Source organism: Electrona antarctica (assembly GCF_951216825.1).
Source record: "Electrona antarctica genome assembly, chromosome: 1".
In the NCBI taxonomy this organism is placed as follows: Eukaryota; Metazoa; Chordata; class Actinopteri; order Myctophiformes; family Myctophidae; genus Electrona; species Electrona antarctica.
This window is the reverse complement of record NC_136806.1, coordinates 31,719,553-31,736,504: the sequence shown is the minus strand read 5'-3', so window position 1 is coordinate 31,736,504 and position 16,952 is coordinate 31,719,553. Positions and strand designations below refer to the sequence as shown.

Genomic DNA, 16,952 nt, shown 5'->3' with positions numbered 1-16,952 from the left:
GACCCCCAGAAGAATATTTATGTAAAAATAAATCAAAACATTGTCCAGCGTTTAGTGTGCGTGTAAACACAAACTTTGTCCTAACACAAACATTAAATGACATTGATAATGAACGGGTCCATTTGGTTCCATTTGTACAGTCTCAGACTCAGAGTTAAATTGATTTTACAATATAAATTAGGGGTCACAGAGATAGAAAGATTCGTTGCACACACACACACACACACACACACACACACACACACACACACACACACACACACACACACACACACACATCAGGAACATTCACCTCCTCGTTTGACAGTCAGCTGTATAGGCTCTATTATTTTACTTTGTTTGAGAATGTGATTATTTCGCCACTAGATGGAGCTGCTTACCTACATTATCTACGGTAAGTGCTTCCGCCTTGTCATTAGCTTTAGAGTTTTGCTGTAGTTCTTTTTGAACATGAATTCGAAGCTGTGTATGTATGGCTATTTAATAACTATCTGAACGGCGTGCGTTTAATAGCTGTAGGCTATAAACTCGTAGGCCTACATCCGTAGGACATTTTGCGTAGACAGCTGCTCACAAGCACAAAACAGGGCGGATAATTATGTAAAATGTCTGGATAACAGAACTTTTGACTTGCATTTTTCTTTTTATATAGTGCAATAAAGTAAAGCAACTGATTTGGTAATAAAACTATCAAGTGGTGAACCACATTTGCGCTAATTTTAGTGCATATTTCGAACATTTCTAGGCTCTTAATAACAAACTTGAGTTGTCCCCACTCCCCAAAGTTGATAACTTAATCAACTAGTTTCCCTTTATTTAAAATTCTTGTCATCGGCGTGGAGTTTTACCTTATAGCTCTATGGGTTTTACAGACATGATTAATCCATTGAAAGGTTGTTACTCTTAAAGGTAGACTGACGGGCTGAAGTTGAACTCATTAGCCTACCTGTCTGTCCCCCTGGCCTGTTTGATTGACAAGCTCGTCCGCAAAGCACGGGACTCACAACGGCAGCGTTTCACCAGAGCCATACAGTAAGACAGAGTTATGACATTGAGGGGGCAGAAAACTGAGCGCTCGAGCGCTGTTCATGCAGCCTGGAGAGTGACAAGCTGGAGTTTGAAATACATTGTTTTCAACGAGGGCGGCGCAAATAAGAGCTATTTTAGGCATGTGTGCATATGACAACTGTTTTAAAGTATTGTACAGTGACAACTAAAGTCTCTGTAATGATTATGTTGTACTATTACTAAAAATAACAATCTAAAATAAAGGGATTTAAGATCATTAAAGCTGGGAGTCCAATGCATTTCTGCCAACTTCCAGTCCAGGACTTGTCACTGTTTGCTATGCTCTTCGGCAATAGAAGTCTATAGATAGAAGATTGGACTGGCCCCATGAAGTGAACGGAGTTGTCGTAACTCTGTCTTACTATATGGCTCTGCGTTTCACAATGGAAGGGGAAACGCCGCGGAGGGAGGGCGGGCACGAGCGAGCACCGTTATCCAATGGGCAGGGCGATGGGAGGGAGTTTGTCCAACTCCAGCTTTGTTCTAAGTTACTGCGGGGCTCCTTCCATCCGAGTACAATATGACTGAAGCGCCTGCACCGTTATTTCCACGGGACGCTGTATAGACTAGGCTCAGCTGCCCTGCCTGCATGCAGTTGCGCTCAAAACCAGCCGTGGGCTGAATGATTCTAAAACTTTTGGATACACTCCCTTTGTTTCTCAGACAGTTGCAACCGCAACTTTTGTTTGTTTGTTTTTTGTTTTATGTATCACACAACTGATCATGCATGCCATTCCGCCCAGGGGATGCTTATTTTAGCAACATTGGATCTGAGGTGAAACTTCCTTTGACAAGCAGCGGGGACATATTTGGTCTGCAGGAATTATACGCTTTCAGGCAAGAGGATTTCTTTGTATTAAAATATTTTTGTTTACTGGATCCAAACGACGCTTGTGGAATACTTTGGACAACGTGGAGAGGAAAAAAAGAGAGACGCACCTTTGGCTGGGATTTGCATTACGCAGTGCTGCTGGAATATACAATGCTTTTTGTGCTCGTTTAAAACTTAAAAGTAAAGTTGATGCATCATAGGCATGGACTTGTTCTGAAAAAGGTGGACTGGGTTCGAGACCATGGCGCCCACAGGTAGGAGTTTAGGCCGGTTTCATTTGATCTTGTTGCTGTTATGGACACTATCGCAATATTCCGCGTCCAGTCAAGTTCGCCAAGAGTTTCAGGTGTTCGAGGAGCAACCCGTCGGGACGTACGTGGGGACCATAGAGACCAAGCCCGGCTTCGCCTACCGCTTCAGCGAAAACCACCAGCTTTTTGCAATTAACGGCACCACCGGAGTCATTTACACCTCCTTGGTGATTGACAGGGAGCTTTTACAGAGCGATGTCATCAATGTCGTGGTGCTGTCCAGCAAGCCCACGTATCCCACCGAAGTTAGGATCGTAGTGTTGGATATAAACGACAATTCCCCCGTGTTTCCCGACGCGTCGATCGTGGTTTCGTTTAAGGAGGACGCCAGCAGCGGCAGGCAAGTGATTTTAGACACCGCCACGGATTCGGACATAGGGAGTAACGGAGTCGATCACACTACGTACAGAATAGTGAATGGCAACGAGCAGCGGAGGTTCCGCTTGGATATAACAGTCAATCCTAGCGGAGAGGGGGCATTCTTGCACCTCGTTTCAACCGGAGGCTTGGATAGGGAAGTCACTCCCTTCTACCAGCTCCTGATTGAGGTGGAGGACAAAGGAGAGCCCAAAAAGTTTGGCTACCTCCAAGTTAACGTCACAATTCAAGACATAAATGATAACCCTCCTATATTTGACCATGACCAGTATCAGACCAGCGTTTTTGAAGACGCAGCAGTAGGCTCCAGTGTTCTGCAAATCACAGCATCAGATCGAGATGAGGCAGCCAATGCTGACATACGGTACGTTCTAGACGAGGGAACCCCTTTCCAAATTGACCCTAAAGTAGGCACCATTGTTATAAAAGAGGGCTTGGATTATGAGAGCAAGAAGGAATATTCATTGACTATCCATGCTGTGGATAATGGCGTGCCCTCTCTGTCAGGCAGAACAGAAGCCACCATCAAACTTGTGGATGTAAATGATAATGACCCGGTGGTGAAATTCCGCTACTTTCCCACTACATCTAAATTTGCCTCTGTTGATGAAAATGCCCAAATTGGCACAGTTGTAGCTCTACTCACTGTCTCTGACTCTGACTCCCCCACAGCTAATGGCAACATATCTGTCTCCATCTTGGGGGGAAACGAACAGAGGCACTTTGAAGTGCACACATCTCCAGTCCCTAATTTAAGCTTGATCAAAGTGGCCAGTATTTTAGACAGGGAGCGCATTTCATCATACAACCTGACTGTGTCTGTGTCGGACAATGGCAAACCTATGGCCAGGTCCTCCTTTGCCAGTCTGGTTATTTTTGTGAATGATATCAATGACCACCCACCCATATTCCAGGAAGCGCTGTACAGAGTAGATATCAGTGAAGACATTCCTAAAGGCAGCTACATTAAAGGGGTCTCTGCAACAGATGGCGACTCTGGGCAGAACGCCAACTTGCGCTACTCCCTGGTGTCTGGAAACGCTTTGGGCTGGTTCTCCATCAGTGAAAACAGCGGCTTGGTCACCAGCGCCGCTCTGCTGGACAGGGAAATAGCATCTGAGATCATGCTCAACATCAGTGCCAAGGACCAAGGGCTGCAGCCCAAGATCTCCTACACAAAACTGATAATCAACATCACTGACGTGAATGACCAAGTGCCCACCTTCACGCAGAGCACATATCACATTTCCCTCGTGGAGCACGCACCTGCCGGCAGTGAGCTGGCCGTGCTGTCCGCCTCGGATGACGACCTGGGGCCCAACGGCACTGTCCGCTTCTCGTTCGATACCGAGACCCCCGCCAGTGTCCGACAGCTGTTTCGCCTGGACGCCGCATCGGGCCGATTAGGCACGGCCACAGAGCTAGACAGAGAAGTCCAGGACTGCTACTTGCTCCACATCCAGGCGACAGACTCGGGCAGCCCCCCTCTTCACTCCACATGCAAGGTCAACATCACCCTGAGGGACGTCAATGACAACAGGCCAGTGTTCTACCCAGTGCAGTACTTTTCCAATGTGAAAGAGAACGAGCCCTCGGGGTCTTACGTGGCCACGGTGTCAGCCACGGACCCCGACATGGGCCGAAATGGCACCGTGAAATATATCATCACAGCAGGCGATGCATCCAAATTCCACATTAACAGCAACACGGGCAAGATCACGACACTGGTGCCCCTGGATAGGGAGGAAAAGATGGCCTACCAGCTGCAGGTGACTGCAGCCGATGGCGGTGGCCTCCGTGCACACACGCAAGCCATCGTGACCATCACTGTCATAGACACGCAGGACAACCCACCCACGTTCAGTCAAAATACCTACAGCTTTGTCATGTTTGAGAATGTGGACATCGGAGCCGTTGTAGGCACAGTGTCTGCCACCACAGTCGATTTGAACACAAACATTACGTATCTGATCACCTCGGGCGATCAAAGAGGGCTCTTTGCTGTCAACGGTGTGGGCCAAATCACAGCGTCCAGTCAAATTGACAGAGAGGAGCAGGCGTTTTATCAGCTGAAAGTGGTGGCCAGGGGTGGGGAGGTCACTGGCGAGGCCCTGGTCAATATCACAGTAAAGGACTTGAATGACAATGCCCCCCATTTCATGCATGCTGTCGAACACGTAAGTGCAGTGGAAAACTGGAGCACGGGACATGTCATATTCCAGGCCAAAGCGTCAGATCCGGACGAGTCCAGCAATGGCGTGGTGACCTACAGCATCAAACAGAACCCAAAGGGACTGTTCCACATTCACGAGAAGCGTGGTCTCATCACTCTGACCGGCCCACTGGAGGTCACCACCAGCTCTTACCATGTGGAGATCATCGCCGCGGATATGGGCGTCCCACAACGTACCTCCAGCCTCATTCTCACCGTCAGCGTCTACGACGTCAATGACAACTCCCCTGTGTTCGATCAGCTCTCCTATGAGGTCATCATCCTGGAGTCGGAGCCTGTGAACAGCCGCTTTTTCAAGGTCAAAGCCACAGACAAAGACTCTGGCCTGAATGGTGAGATAATGTACGATATTGTTGGCGGCAACACAGGTGACGTGTTTGGGATTTTTCCAGACGGGCAGCTGTACATTAAAACCGAGCTGGACAGAGAGATGCAGGATAGATATAACTTAGTGGTCACAGCCACAGACAGGGCCGTGGAGCCTCTAAGTGCCAGTGTCAATGTCAGTGTAATTCTAGACGACGTCAACGACAACCGGCCCCTCTTTAACAGCACCAATTATGTGTTCCACTTTGAGGAAGAGCAGAAGAGAGGGTCACTGGTGGGGCGTGTCTTTTCAGAGGATAAGGACTTTGGCCCAAACAGTGAGGTTAGATATACATTTGAGACTCCACAGCCCAACTTTGAACTGAATGCCATAACAGGGGAGTTAACCAGCACACTGCAGTTGGACAGAGAGTCACTCATGAGACAAAGAGGCGCCTCTGTGTTCAGCTTCATGGTCGTGTCCTCTGACCAGGGTCTCCCCAAGCCCCTGAGAGACCAGGCCAAAGTGCAAGTTTACATCCAGGACATTAACGACAACCCACCCAAGTTCACCAAAGACATTTACCAGGCCTCCATCTCTGAGCTGGCCCAGAATATGACACAGCTGCTGAGGGTCTCTGCCTCCGACGTGGACGAGAACAAAAATGGACTGGTCCATTACCGCATCGCCGGGGGCAACGAGGAGGGCCAGTTCACCATTGACGGCAGTTCCGGACAGGTGACTTTAGTAGGAAAGCTTGATTATGAGTCCACATCCTCCTACTCACTGAAAATCATTGCAGTTGATGCTGGTACTGTGCCCCTGTCCTCCTCATGTATGCTAAGCGTTAGCATTCTGGATGAGAACGACAACTCCCCCTCCTTCCCTAAATCCTCCCTGTCTGTCGACGTGCTTGAGAACATGAGGATAGGAGAGCTGGTGGCCTCTGTGACTGCCACAGATGCAGATTCTGGCCAGAACGCAGACATAACGTACAGCATCACGGCCACCAACAACCATGGCACGTTTAGTATCAGTCCCAACACTGGCAGCATCTTCTTAATTAAAAAAATGGACTACGAGACGCAGTCATTTTACAAACTCAACATCACTGCAAAGGATAACGGCAGACCGCCACGGTCCTCATCCATTCCCGTGGTCATTCAGGTCAGGGATTTCAATGACAATCCACCCATTTTTACCCCTGGTGACATTTTCAAATCCATCACGGAAAATCTTCCGACCTCGGCCTCTGTCATGACAATTACAGCCCATGACACAGATGCAGACATAAACGGCCAGCTGGAATACTCCATTGTCCAGCAGACACCCAGGGGGGGGCACTTTAACATCAACCCCAGCACTGGACTCATATACACAAATAAGGAGATAGACAGAGAGTTCTCTAATCTCTTTGAACTGACAATTAAGGCAACTGACCAGGCGGTGCCCGTGGAATTCCGGCGCTTTGCCCTGAAGAATGTCACGATATGGGTCACGGATCAAAATGACAACATACCTACATTCATGTCCCAGAACGCCCTCGTGGCCGAGCCCAACATAGTCATCGGGTCCATCCTCACCACGGTGGTGGCCTTTGACCCTGACGAGGGGGCGAATGGCGAGGTGGAGTACGAGCTTGTGAAGGGCGACTCCGACACCTTCATCATGGACCGCTACAGCGGAGACATACGCCTGGCCTCCCAGCTGGTGCCCTCCCGACTCATGTACACGCTCACGGTGTCGGCCACCGACCACGGCACGGACCGCAAGACCTCGCGAACGGACCTCACCATCATACTCCAGGGCGCCGACGGGCCCGTGTTCTCCCAGCCCAAGTACATCACCATCCTCAAGGAGGGCCAGCCACCGGGCACCAACGTCATCTCACTGGACGCCTCCAGCCCCCGTGGCTCGGCGACCAAAGTGGAGTTTTTCATTGTGGCGGTGCGGAGTGGCGGGAAGGCCGTGGGACGCCTGTTCACCGTGGGACGCCACACCGGGGTGATTCAGACGGCTGCCGAGCTGGACCGGGAGCAGGGCTCTGACCTCTACCTGGTAGACGTGTACGCCATCGAGACGGACGCCAGTCAGCCCAGGACACAGCGTGCCGAGGTGAGTACACTGGGCTTTCTGTTTACTTAAATGGTTTGGGAGGTTCAAGCTTTGACCCGTTTGGCACAGTGGCGAGGCTTGACCTCTTTGTGTTGATGTACGTTTTGATTGATTGAATGAAACGTGATCGAGGTTTCGTGAGAAGAAAGTGAAAGGTAACTCCCACATAAACATTTTAGGCTACCTGTTACATTTGACCACTCATTCATTCAATTAGGCTACAGTCTTTTACATATCGTCAGGTGGAAAGAAACCACATATGTCCAAAACTGTTACTTTTCAAGATTCAAAAGTAGCAAAAGTAGCAGATCTACAAGCTTAAAATGTTTCGAGCTTGTGCATCTGCTACTTTTGATGCTTTTGTGTGATGCCGTAGTATGATCAAGTAGGGCATTCATTTACAAAAGTACAAAAAACTAAAACATTACAATGTTATATATATATATATATATATATATATATATATATATATATATATATATATATTAGAAAGCAATGATATTCTTCTGTTATATCTAACCAGAATTGCCTTAACATTTGAAAGAAGGCCTTGTTCTTTGGCAAGAAACGTCATTGTCCCTCCCTCTCCCCAAAACATACCGGTCATAACAATTTCTCCACTACAGTATATGTCTCTCCAGTGTACCTGGGAATGGAAAACGAGTGTTGTGTGTATCTCTGCATGAGCTATATGCTGCTGCTGTTATGAATATTATATTCTTATCAGTGCATATGAACTGCATACATGGAAAAAGCAAGGAAAAAGGATTGTAATTTCTCCCCTAAAGACATTCCTCATTCTAGGGTTGTTGTATCAAGGTTTAAGGCCCATGGTGGTTTCTCCCATCCCATGGAGATTTGAAAAAGAAAGTAATTCCTGTGGTCCTCTAGTTTAGGTATGCATCATGGCGGGCAGTATCACTTTGAGCTTTAGAGCCTGCGGCTGTTTTGGCACGAGGGTGGTCTGAGAGGGGTACTTTTGTGTATTGCGGGGCTCAGCTCCACAGGCAATAAGTGACCATTAAAATTGGGTGACCCCTTAAGACTCTGTGAAAAGACATTGAGGGCAAGGAAGAGGGGAGAAAAAAGAATCTGAGTGAAACTTAAGCCGTCCGTGGAGTTTGCCATTATATGATGCACCTCTTTTTAGACTCCTGCATGTTCCCCAGGGGATAGGGTTAAATTCTGTGCAGTGGAGGGCTGTTGGAACCCTAAACCCTGGTTTTGGGTGGCTGTAAGACCTAGCCACTCCTGAAATGAAAAACAAATGTGACTCAATATGTGTTTTGGAAATTTCATCTGGGACATAAAATGCCATGTTATTACAGGCTTGATTACATGTATATAAATTGGAGTTTTCAGAGTAAAACCAAATTGGTTTCACTGCGGCTTCCGCTAAGCTAAGAAATGTGCTTTAGTTGATATTATTGCTGTGGAGGTAATTACAAAACGTGATTGAAAAACATAATAGCGTTGTGCTATACTCAAGAACAAGTGAGTAACTGTGCTGCTTTTGGAAACATCAGCCCCCGCCCCCCCAAACCCCGAAATTGAAACTTAACACAGCGGTTGGTTGTATAGTGGAGACAAACTCAAACATGATTGAAAAGAAGGATTATTTGCCAAAACCTTGTTAACTAATTTAACTCAAACGTTTTGTGTGTGACCAAATGGGGATATCAAATGTTCTCTCACTTTGCCTTCAGCAAAGATTGCGATCTCCTGCCATGCTGACTCCAGTGTGGGTTTAATGAGAGAAGTGTAGCTACCTTCCTGAACCTCTTCATGCTATAAGTCTGAGTCCTTCTCTCTCAGCCCTTGAGATAGATGACTTTACCATGCCTCTTCACTGTAGTCAGTCTCTCTGCTGTAGTTACTGGTTGTTCTCTTCACTGTAGTCTCTGTAGTGTTTCTCTTTTCAATGAGGAGTCTGCCTCTGAACAGGGTTTCCCAAACCTTTTCATGTCAAGGACCCCCAAATTGAAATGCATTAGTCTACAGACCCCCATTTAATGGCATTTCTATCTCTAGGACCCCCGATTTATATTGTAAAATCAATGTTAATTTAACTCGAGTGTACAAATGGAAGCAAATGGACCCTAACTGGTCCATTTGGTTCCATTTGTACACTCTCAGAGTCACAGACCCATAAGGGTCCATTTGGTTCCAAACTATCATTTAGCTGGGGACCCCCTGGAACTCCCTCAAGAACCCCTGGGGGTCCCCGGACCCCACTTTAAGAACCACTGCTCTGTTGCTTTCACACTGGGACCTGAATTTGGCATCAGCCACAAATACTGTAGGATCACAGAATATTATAATAGGCCTACCACACTTTCACTATTTATACTGTAGGATCACAGAATATTATAATAGGCCTACCACACTTTCACTATTTAAAACCACTTTAACCCTGGTGTCCCTAGTTTGTAGGCTAAAAGCAGGAATTGTGAAAACAGCCTGTTTGTATTGTTAAAACAAAGTGTAAAACATCCAATACATTACTAATCACAAAAAAGAAATTGCGATCGACAAGCTCACAAGTTAACACATCAACACAATGCAACATGTAGCTCGTAGATTGGCTATTTTCTTAAGCTAGTCTTTTATTTGTGTTTGTGATAGCTGGTCATGGGAAATGACTGCATGTCTCCCATTGACTGCCGTTGTTTTTCTTCACAAGGCTGACCTCAGATATCTCCATCACTGGTACCACCAGGCACTAAGCACACAGTGGTGCAGCAGTGTAAACGTTCGGGGACTTGGACTAATGTCATTCCCATGCAGTATTTATGTACCAGAAACTCCAGTAGCTACTGGGTGATTATTCCCATCCTCCGGGGTCGTGACCCTTTTCACTCTCTCCGCTTTTGCATTCTCACAATTGATTGGCCGCTTGAGGAGAATTGACAACCTACTTTTCCCTCACTGTGTGTGTGTGTGTGTGTGTGTGTGCATGTGTGTGTGTGTGTGTGTGTGTGTGTGTGTGTGTGTGTGTGTGTGTGTGTGTGTGTGTGTGTGTGTGTGTGTGTGTGTGTGTGTGTGTGTGTGTGTGTGTGCTTGCGTGTGTGCGTGCGTGCGTGCGTGTGTGTGTGTGTGTGTGTGTGTAATGTTTTGGAAAGCCTCAAACAAAGAGTATTCTGCTGGACATGCCTTATCAATGCTCGTGATCTTAAACATCTGAGAGGCCCGGAGCTTTGCACCGAGAGGGAAGTCGATTGAGTGTTGTTTTTATTCGGCCTCTCTTGGCGGGCAAGCATGTTTGACTGTCAGTCGTTGCTGATTGGCTATTCCTATTTTCTAACTAAGAATGTGCGACACTATCTGGTTCATCATCGTAGTTTAGTCTCACATGATTGACGGCCGAGATGTATTCCGCGTACCCCTGCATGACCCTGAGTTGTGACCTAAAGAAACAAGAGCCCGGCTGAGATGTATATTTTTCTCTCCATCTCCTAAGCATTGCCTTCACTATCTATCTCTGGTTCTTGTCATCAATTCTCCCCCTCTCACGGAACCCCTCCCTCTGTCTCTCTCTCTACTCCACTTCTCTCACACTCACTGCAGGCCCTGTCTTTTGGATTGCAGCAATTGCTTTTCTTTGACTCATTGGTGTGACAAAATAAAAGAGTGGTTAAGCTTTAAAATTGCAAGTTCCCAAAGCATCGCGACAATTTAAAAAATGTGGGATGCCAGCGGTCAAAGTGGCATATTATTGAATTGAATTTGAATTTAAATCAACCATTTCATAGACGTATATTCCTTTCCAATCGTCCGCCACCAGCGGCCCCCGCTTTGAACCACCGCCCCCTTCCCTCCTTAAACTGCATTGTTCCCTGTGGAAAATAAACACAGTGTGACCAGTTAGCAGGCCCTTCCTTTGTTTGGTCCTTCACAGATAGAGTGTTGCACTGCCCTGGCCGGGATTTGGAAGGCCTTTGTTATTTTTTTGTCTGTGCCAACTTCATGAAGTGACAGATTTAGGTGTGTGTGTGAGTGTGCCTGCCTGCGTGTGTGTGTGTGTGGGCAGGTGTGTGTGTGTGTGTGTGTGTGTGTGTGTGTGTGTGTGTGTGTGTGTGTGTGTGTGTGTGTGTGTGTGTGTGTGTGTGTGTGTGTGTGTGTGTGTGTGTGTGTGTGTGTGTGTGTGTGTGTGTGTGTGTGGTGCGTGCGTGCGTGCGTGCGTGCGTGCGTGTGCGTGCGCGTGTGCGTGCGTGCCCGCCCCTGTCAGCCTCCTCCAGCCTCCAGATTTTGGGAGGGATGTTTCAGACATGGGCAGAGTTGTAATTGTTTTGAGTTTGAGAGAGAGAGAGAGAGAGAGAGAGAGAGAGAGAGAGAGAGAGAGAGAGAGACACACTGAGGATTTGACTGTGTAAGGAAAAGAATGGAGAGAGGAACGGGATCCTGTGTCTCTGCAGGTGTGGGAGTGAGGGTACGTACGCGCTCACTCTGCCCATTATTTTGGACATCATGACTAGGGAATGCAGATGGCTGGGCCAGATACATGGATCTTATTAGTGTTGTTCTCAGTTGCCACGGGCGATTTGAGCTCTAGCCCCCCCCCACCTCTTTGTTTACCTCTATCGTTTAATCTCTCTCTTTGTCTCCGTGTCTATCCATTTCTCTTGCCCTGTCTCTCAATCTCTCTCTCTCTCTCTCTCTCTCTGCGTTTGTTACGCTCAACTGTCTCTGTTGTTTCTGATTGGTCGATTCTCTCTCTCCTCTGTCTCACTCTCTGTCTCGTGGCTCTATGGCATTGGTTCCCAAAGTGGGGTCCGGGGACCCCTAGGGGTCCTTGAGGGAGTTCCAGGGGGTTCCCAGCTAAATGATAGTTTGGAACACTCAGAGAGTGTACAAATGGAATGGAGTTAAATTAACATTGATTTTACAATATAAATTGGAAATGCCATTAAACGGGTGTCTGTAGATTAATTTGCATGTCAAACTGGGGTCCTTGAAATGAAACGGGTTGAGAATCACTGCTAGAGCCGTAAAAGTCTTCTCTTATGGGGGTCCCTGGCATATCTTTTCAAATGGGGGGTCCGCGGGCTAATTAGTGTCAATTTGGGGGTCCTTGACATGAAAATGTTTGGTAACCACTGCTCTATGGCAGGGCAGTGCCGAACCTCCTCCGTCCCGCGTGAAATCCAAAACCCATCCATCCCAGACAGCTGGCGTAGCGTAGGCAGGGATCTAGTGGAGGAGTCATGGGTTCAGATCCGGCTCATGACCTCTCTCCCTCTCCATCCCCTCTCTCCTGTCTCTCTCCATTGTGTCGTCTGATTAAGCAAGTCGATGCTTTCAGACGTGGCGGAAGTAACTTGGAAAAATGTCTCTCCAGTTCAGTCACACACTGAATTGGATGCACCACATGTGCCAGGGCAGGGGCGGTACAATTTACTTACATTTATCAAAGTGATCGTTTAAAAATCTTGCGTCTGCATCTAGGTTCATTAACTTATTTTCAAAAATAGTGAAAATAGCCGATCTAAAGCTCCAGTAGTTCAGGAATAACAATTTATGCTTATTTTTTTGTAAAGAAAATAGGGTCTATTATGAAATGCCCAGACTACATATGCCACACAACGAGCCCTGTGTAGTGTGAATGTGTTCATCACTTTTAAATCTCTAATATGTTATATAGTGTGTGTGTGTGTGTGTGTGTGTGTGTGTGTGTGTGTGTGTGTGTGTGTGTGTGTGTGTGTGTGTGTGTGTGTGTGTGTGTGCGTGCGCGTGCGCGTGCGATAGCCCCCTTGTGTGTGCATTTGAAGGCTACTGTGTTTGCGGATGGTGCAACCATGCACGGTCAGGTGGTGATGTTTTCACCGTAACCAGGGCTGTAAATCCATGATGTAATTTGGCTGGACGTGTGTTTTGGCATGGCCATCGTCAAGGCTTCAGCAAGGTGATGCATCTGCTGGCCCCCACCGGGTAGGTGGTCTCGCACGGGTCAGAGTTGAGGCAGTGCCGTGAAGGGACGGTCTCTCCAAGTGCTTGTCCATTTTATGAGACAGTCGGCATAAAACCTCAGATAAACACTCACTCAAGCATAGGTGCGTGCAAGCCCCCTTGTCTCTGTGTGTGTCACACCCACGCGCACACGCACATGTGCACACACACGCATGACCACTCATTGAACTCAAGACTCATGTTCAGACACACGCACGCACACACACACAGACGCACACACGCACGCACTCATTGGCGTCATGATAGTATTATTGTCCTGAGGTCTGTAAAACAAATAACCCTTATTCTAGGAATGTCATACGGTAATAATGAAAATTATTTTTGAGCATGTAGTTCGGTGATTAGATTTGTAGAAGGAAAGGATATACTGTAGGATATATTATTATTATTATTATTATTAGTATTATTATTATTATTAGTATTATTATTATTATTAGTATTATTAGTATTATTATTATTGGACAGACAGGACAGTGCATTGGACAGAGACAGGATATACTGTAGGATATATTAGTATTATTAGTATTATTAGTATTATTAGTATTATTATTGGACAGAGACAGGAAAGAGAGGGCATGACATTTTTGACACAGGTTCATGGGCTAGGTTTGAACCCATGTTGTCACAATGTAATGTATGGGTATGTGTTAAGCTGGCCAAGCTATGAGGTCAACCCAGTTCATGTGATATTAATGATGTGGCACTTATTTTATAGCATTTTACATTGAACTTGTTGCTACACACCTTTTCAGTTGCTCTTCAGCTGAAATCTCTGTGTCCCAATAAAGCGCTGACTGCGGTTGTACTGTAAACCCATCTTCTGTTTCACTGTGTTTGACTGTCCTCTTCTCCTTCAGACATTATAAAAGCGTCCAGTCACAACACATATTTTTGATAAGCTTTGCTGATGGCTTGTTAACCTTCTAAAACCCCTTTCTGCCAGATTGGTCACGTTTTCGTTTGAATTTGTGAATCATTGTATATAAAATAAAGACTTTAGCTTCAGTGAAATTAAACGGTACTCCCAAAACGGCTAAAGCGAGAATTTTAAAGTTTTAGTTTACAGCCTGACTTAGCATCAGTCACATGAAGCAATACAAAAAAAGATTGATCGCCTTAGGATAGATGATCAAAGAGCAGGTTACACTGTTCTCCCATTACCACTTACTGGACATTTATATCAACTGTCAAGGTACTGTAGACCTCCAGGGGGGATTTTCTTTTGTATTTTGAAAAAGAAAATGGAGAGCCATCAGCCCATTCCTCTTGATATTTATTTATGGCAAAAGTATGAAAGCTGAGAAGGAGAGCTCTGCCAGTCTTCCCATCCTACATGTATGCTGTAGTTCCAGAGTCAGGGGGCTTATAACCACATCCATGTTTCCATCCCTGGTTTTGGGCATGTTGTCATTATAGGTGAAAACCTTACAAAACTAGCGAGAATAGCAGATTTAAAAGCGTATTCACACTTTTTGTGGCTAATCACTACACTATCTATGGGTACGAGACGGTACTATTGACTATTTTACCCACACACTAGATTGCTTTAATCCAGTGGTTTTCAACCAGTGAGGGGGTTCCAGGTTGTCCCCAGCTGAATGATATAGAGTTGGTAACCAAATGGAGACTTCTAGATCTTTAACTCTTGAGAGTGTAAAATGAAACCAAATGGACCCGTACGGGTCCATTTGGTTTCATTTTACACTCTCAAGAGTTACATTATTGTTCAACTTCTGCATTACTTAATTCAGTCTGTTCACAATTAGAGAATGTGGAAGAATTGTTATTTTGATCGACGTTTGCCAACAGCATCTAATTGTGTGTCAACGATAACAAAATATTCTTTAGTTTTGGGTCTGAGAGGCTAAATGTCATCAAATGGTGGAACGCGGCTCAAATGCCGACTATATAATGGGCCTTGGCGTGAAAAGGGTTGAAAACCACGTCTTTAATGGAATAGAACATCCACATAGTGTTTGGTGCCATCGCCTGGCCACCCTGACAAGCTGGATGATATGGCAGAATAACTTATCAGGCCACAGACATACTTTGGGTTGGTGTTCATTTCCCTGTGTGTCAAGTGATGTCATATACTGCTCTGTGCCAGTGATATCATCTCTGGTCTGATCCCCATCATCTCCGTTTCTCCGCTCACCTTTCACTCCTTCCGGTGCTGAAACATAAGCAAACGTCCATGGACCCTGAGCTGACTGGGGGCCATCACGATGCCATGGATCACAGAATTATTTTTAGCGTAAATAATGTTATTCCAGGAGTAATGTGGTATGTCTTAATGTGGCCCAGAATCCATGTTATTCTGGGAACCAGTACAAATGGAATCAAACAGACCCTAACGGGTCTGTTTGGTTCCATTTACACTCTCAGAGTTCATTTAACATTGATTTTACAATATAAATTGGGGTTGCCAGAGATAGAAATGCCATTAAATGGGGGTCCGTAGACTAATGCATGTCAAATTGGGGGTAAAAATCTTCTCTTATGGGGGTGTCCCTGGCATATTATTTTCAAATGGGGGTCTGCGGGATAATTAGTGTCAATTTGGGAGTCCTTGACATGAAAGAGGGAACCACTGTTTACGCCACTGGTCCTGTCCAACTGGTTGAGAAGCATCGCTACAGTATCACTCACAGAAAAGCACACTAAATTCAAGTACAGTAGTTGTGTGATTCCAGTGATTCCTGTCTTGTCTTGATGCGGTGAACCCCACCCATCTGCTACTCCAAACAGGTCAAAACAAACGCTAAGAATTATTCAAGAATACTATTTTGACCTAGGCTGACCACTGTGTTATGTTTAAAAAAAAACTGTTTCAGCACTGCGGTTGACTTCACAACCTGTGTGTGTGTGTGTGTGTGTGTGTGTGTGTGTGTGTGTGTGTGTGTGTGTGTGTGTGTGTGTGTGCGTGTGCGTGTGCGTATGTGCGTGTGTGCGTGTGTGTGTGCAGTTTTACTCCTCCAGTAATGTACTTTTTTCCTAATCTGAAGAACGGGCGCAGCTTTTTTTGTCTTCCTTTTAGTTCAAAATAATAAATGAATGTGGTATAGGAGCAGCCATGGGTGCTTTGTTGGGTTTGCATCAAGGTTTATTTAAAAGTCTGAGGGTACAGTATACATTTCCCTACATCTATGATTTGGACTGTCATGCCTCATTTGTGTGTGTGTGTGTGTGTGTGACGTATGTGTGTGTGTGTGTGTGTGTGTGTGTGTGTGTGTGTGTGTGTGTGTGTGTGTGTGTGTGTGTGTGTGTGTGTGTGTGTGTGTGTGTGTGTGCGTGCGTGCGTGCGTGCGTGCGCGCGTGTGTGTGTGCCTGTGTGCGTGCGAGTGCATGAGCATGTGTCGGTTGGATGATGGCGACTAACCGTGGGATTACAAGCGTATTCATTTCCAGTGGGAAAGACTTGTCTCTCAGATCCTTGGGGGGTCAGGGGGGAGGTTTGGGGGGACCACGACCAAAACGGGAGGACTGGTTTACGTTTTGCTTATTGTGGGCGATGTTTTACTGTAAACCTAATCAGAAAAGGTCCATCACCAGTTGTTGTGACATGGAGTTTCCAGTAGAGTCGCTCAGCCTGGAACCACGTTGATTGAGAGCAGTGTTGATTTTGATAGCATTTAGATTTTAGTTTTAGTCAGTCTCTTGAATAGTTTTCATTTACCTTTAGTCACATTTTAGTCAGATGGAATGTTTTAGTGTTGGTCTAGTTTTAGTCGACTAAATATC

General features: G+C 46.1%; 1 protein-coding gene across 1 annotated transcript in view; it reads left to right on the top strand.

Annotated features, from left to right (window-relative positions):
* Nucleotides 1-2,141: 2,141 nt before the first annotated feature.
* The window catches only part of fat4 (FAT atypical cadherin 4), a gene marked incomplete at its 5' end in the record, with an annotated part of 141,231 nt that continues 126,420 nt past the window's right edge, over nucleotides 2,142-16,952 (top strand). The window contains one exon of the mRNA XM_079512858.1: nucleotides 2,142-7,244. Coding sequence (XP_079368984.1) covers nucleotides 2,142-7,244 — 5,103 coding nt within the window. The remainder of the gene's footprint in view (nucleotides 7,245-16,952) is intronic.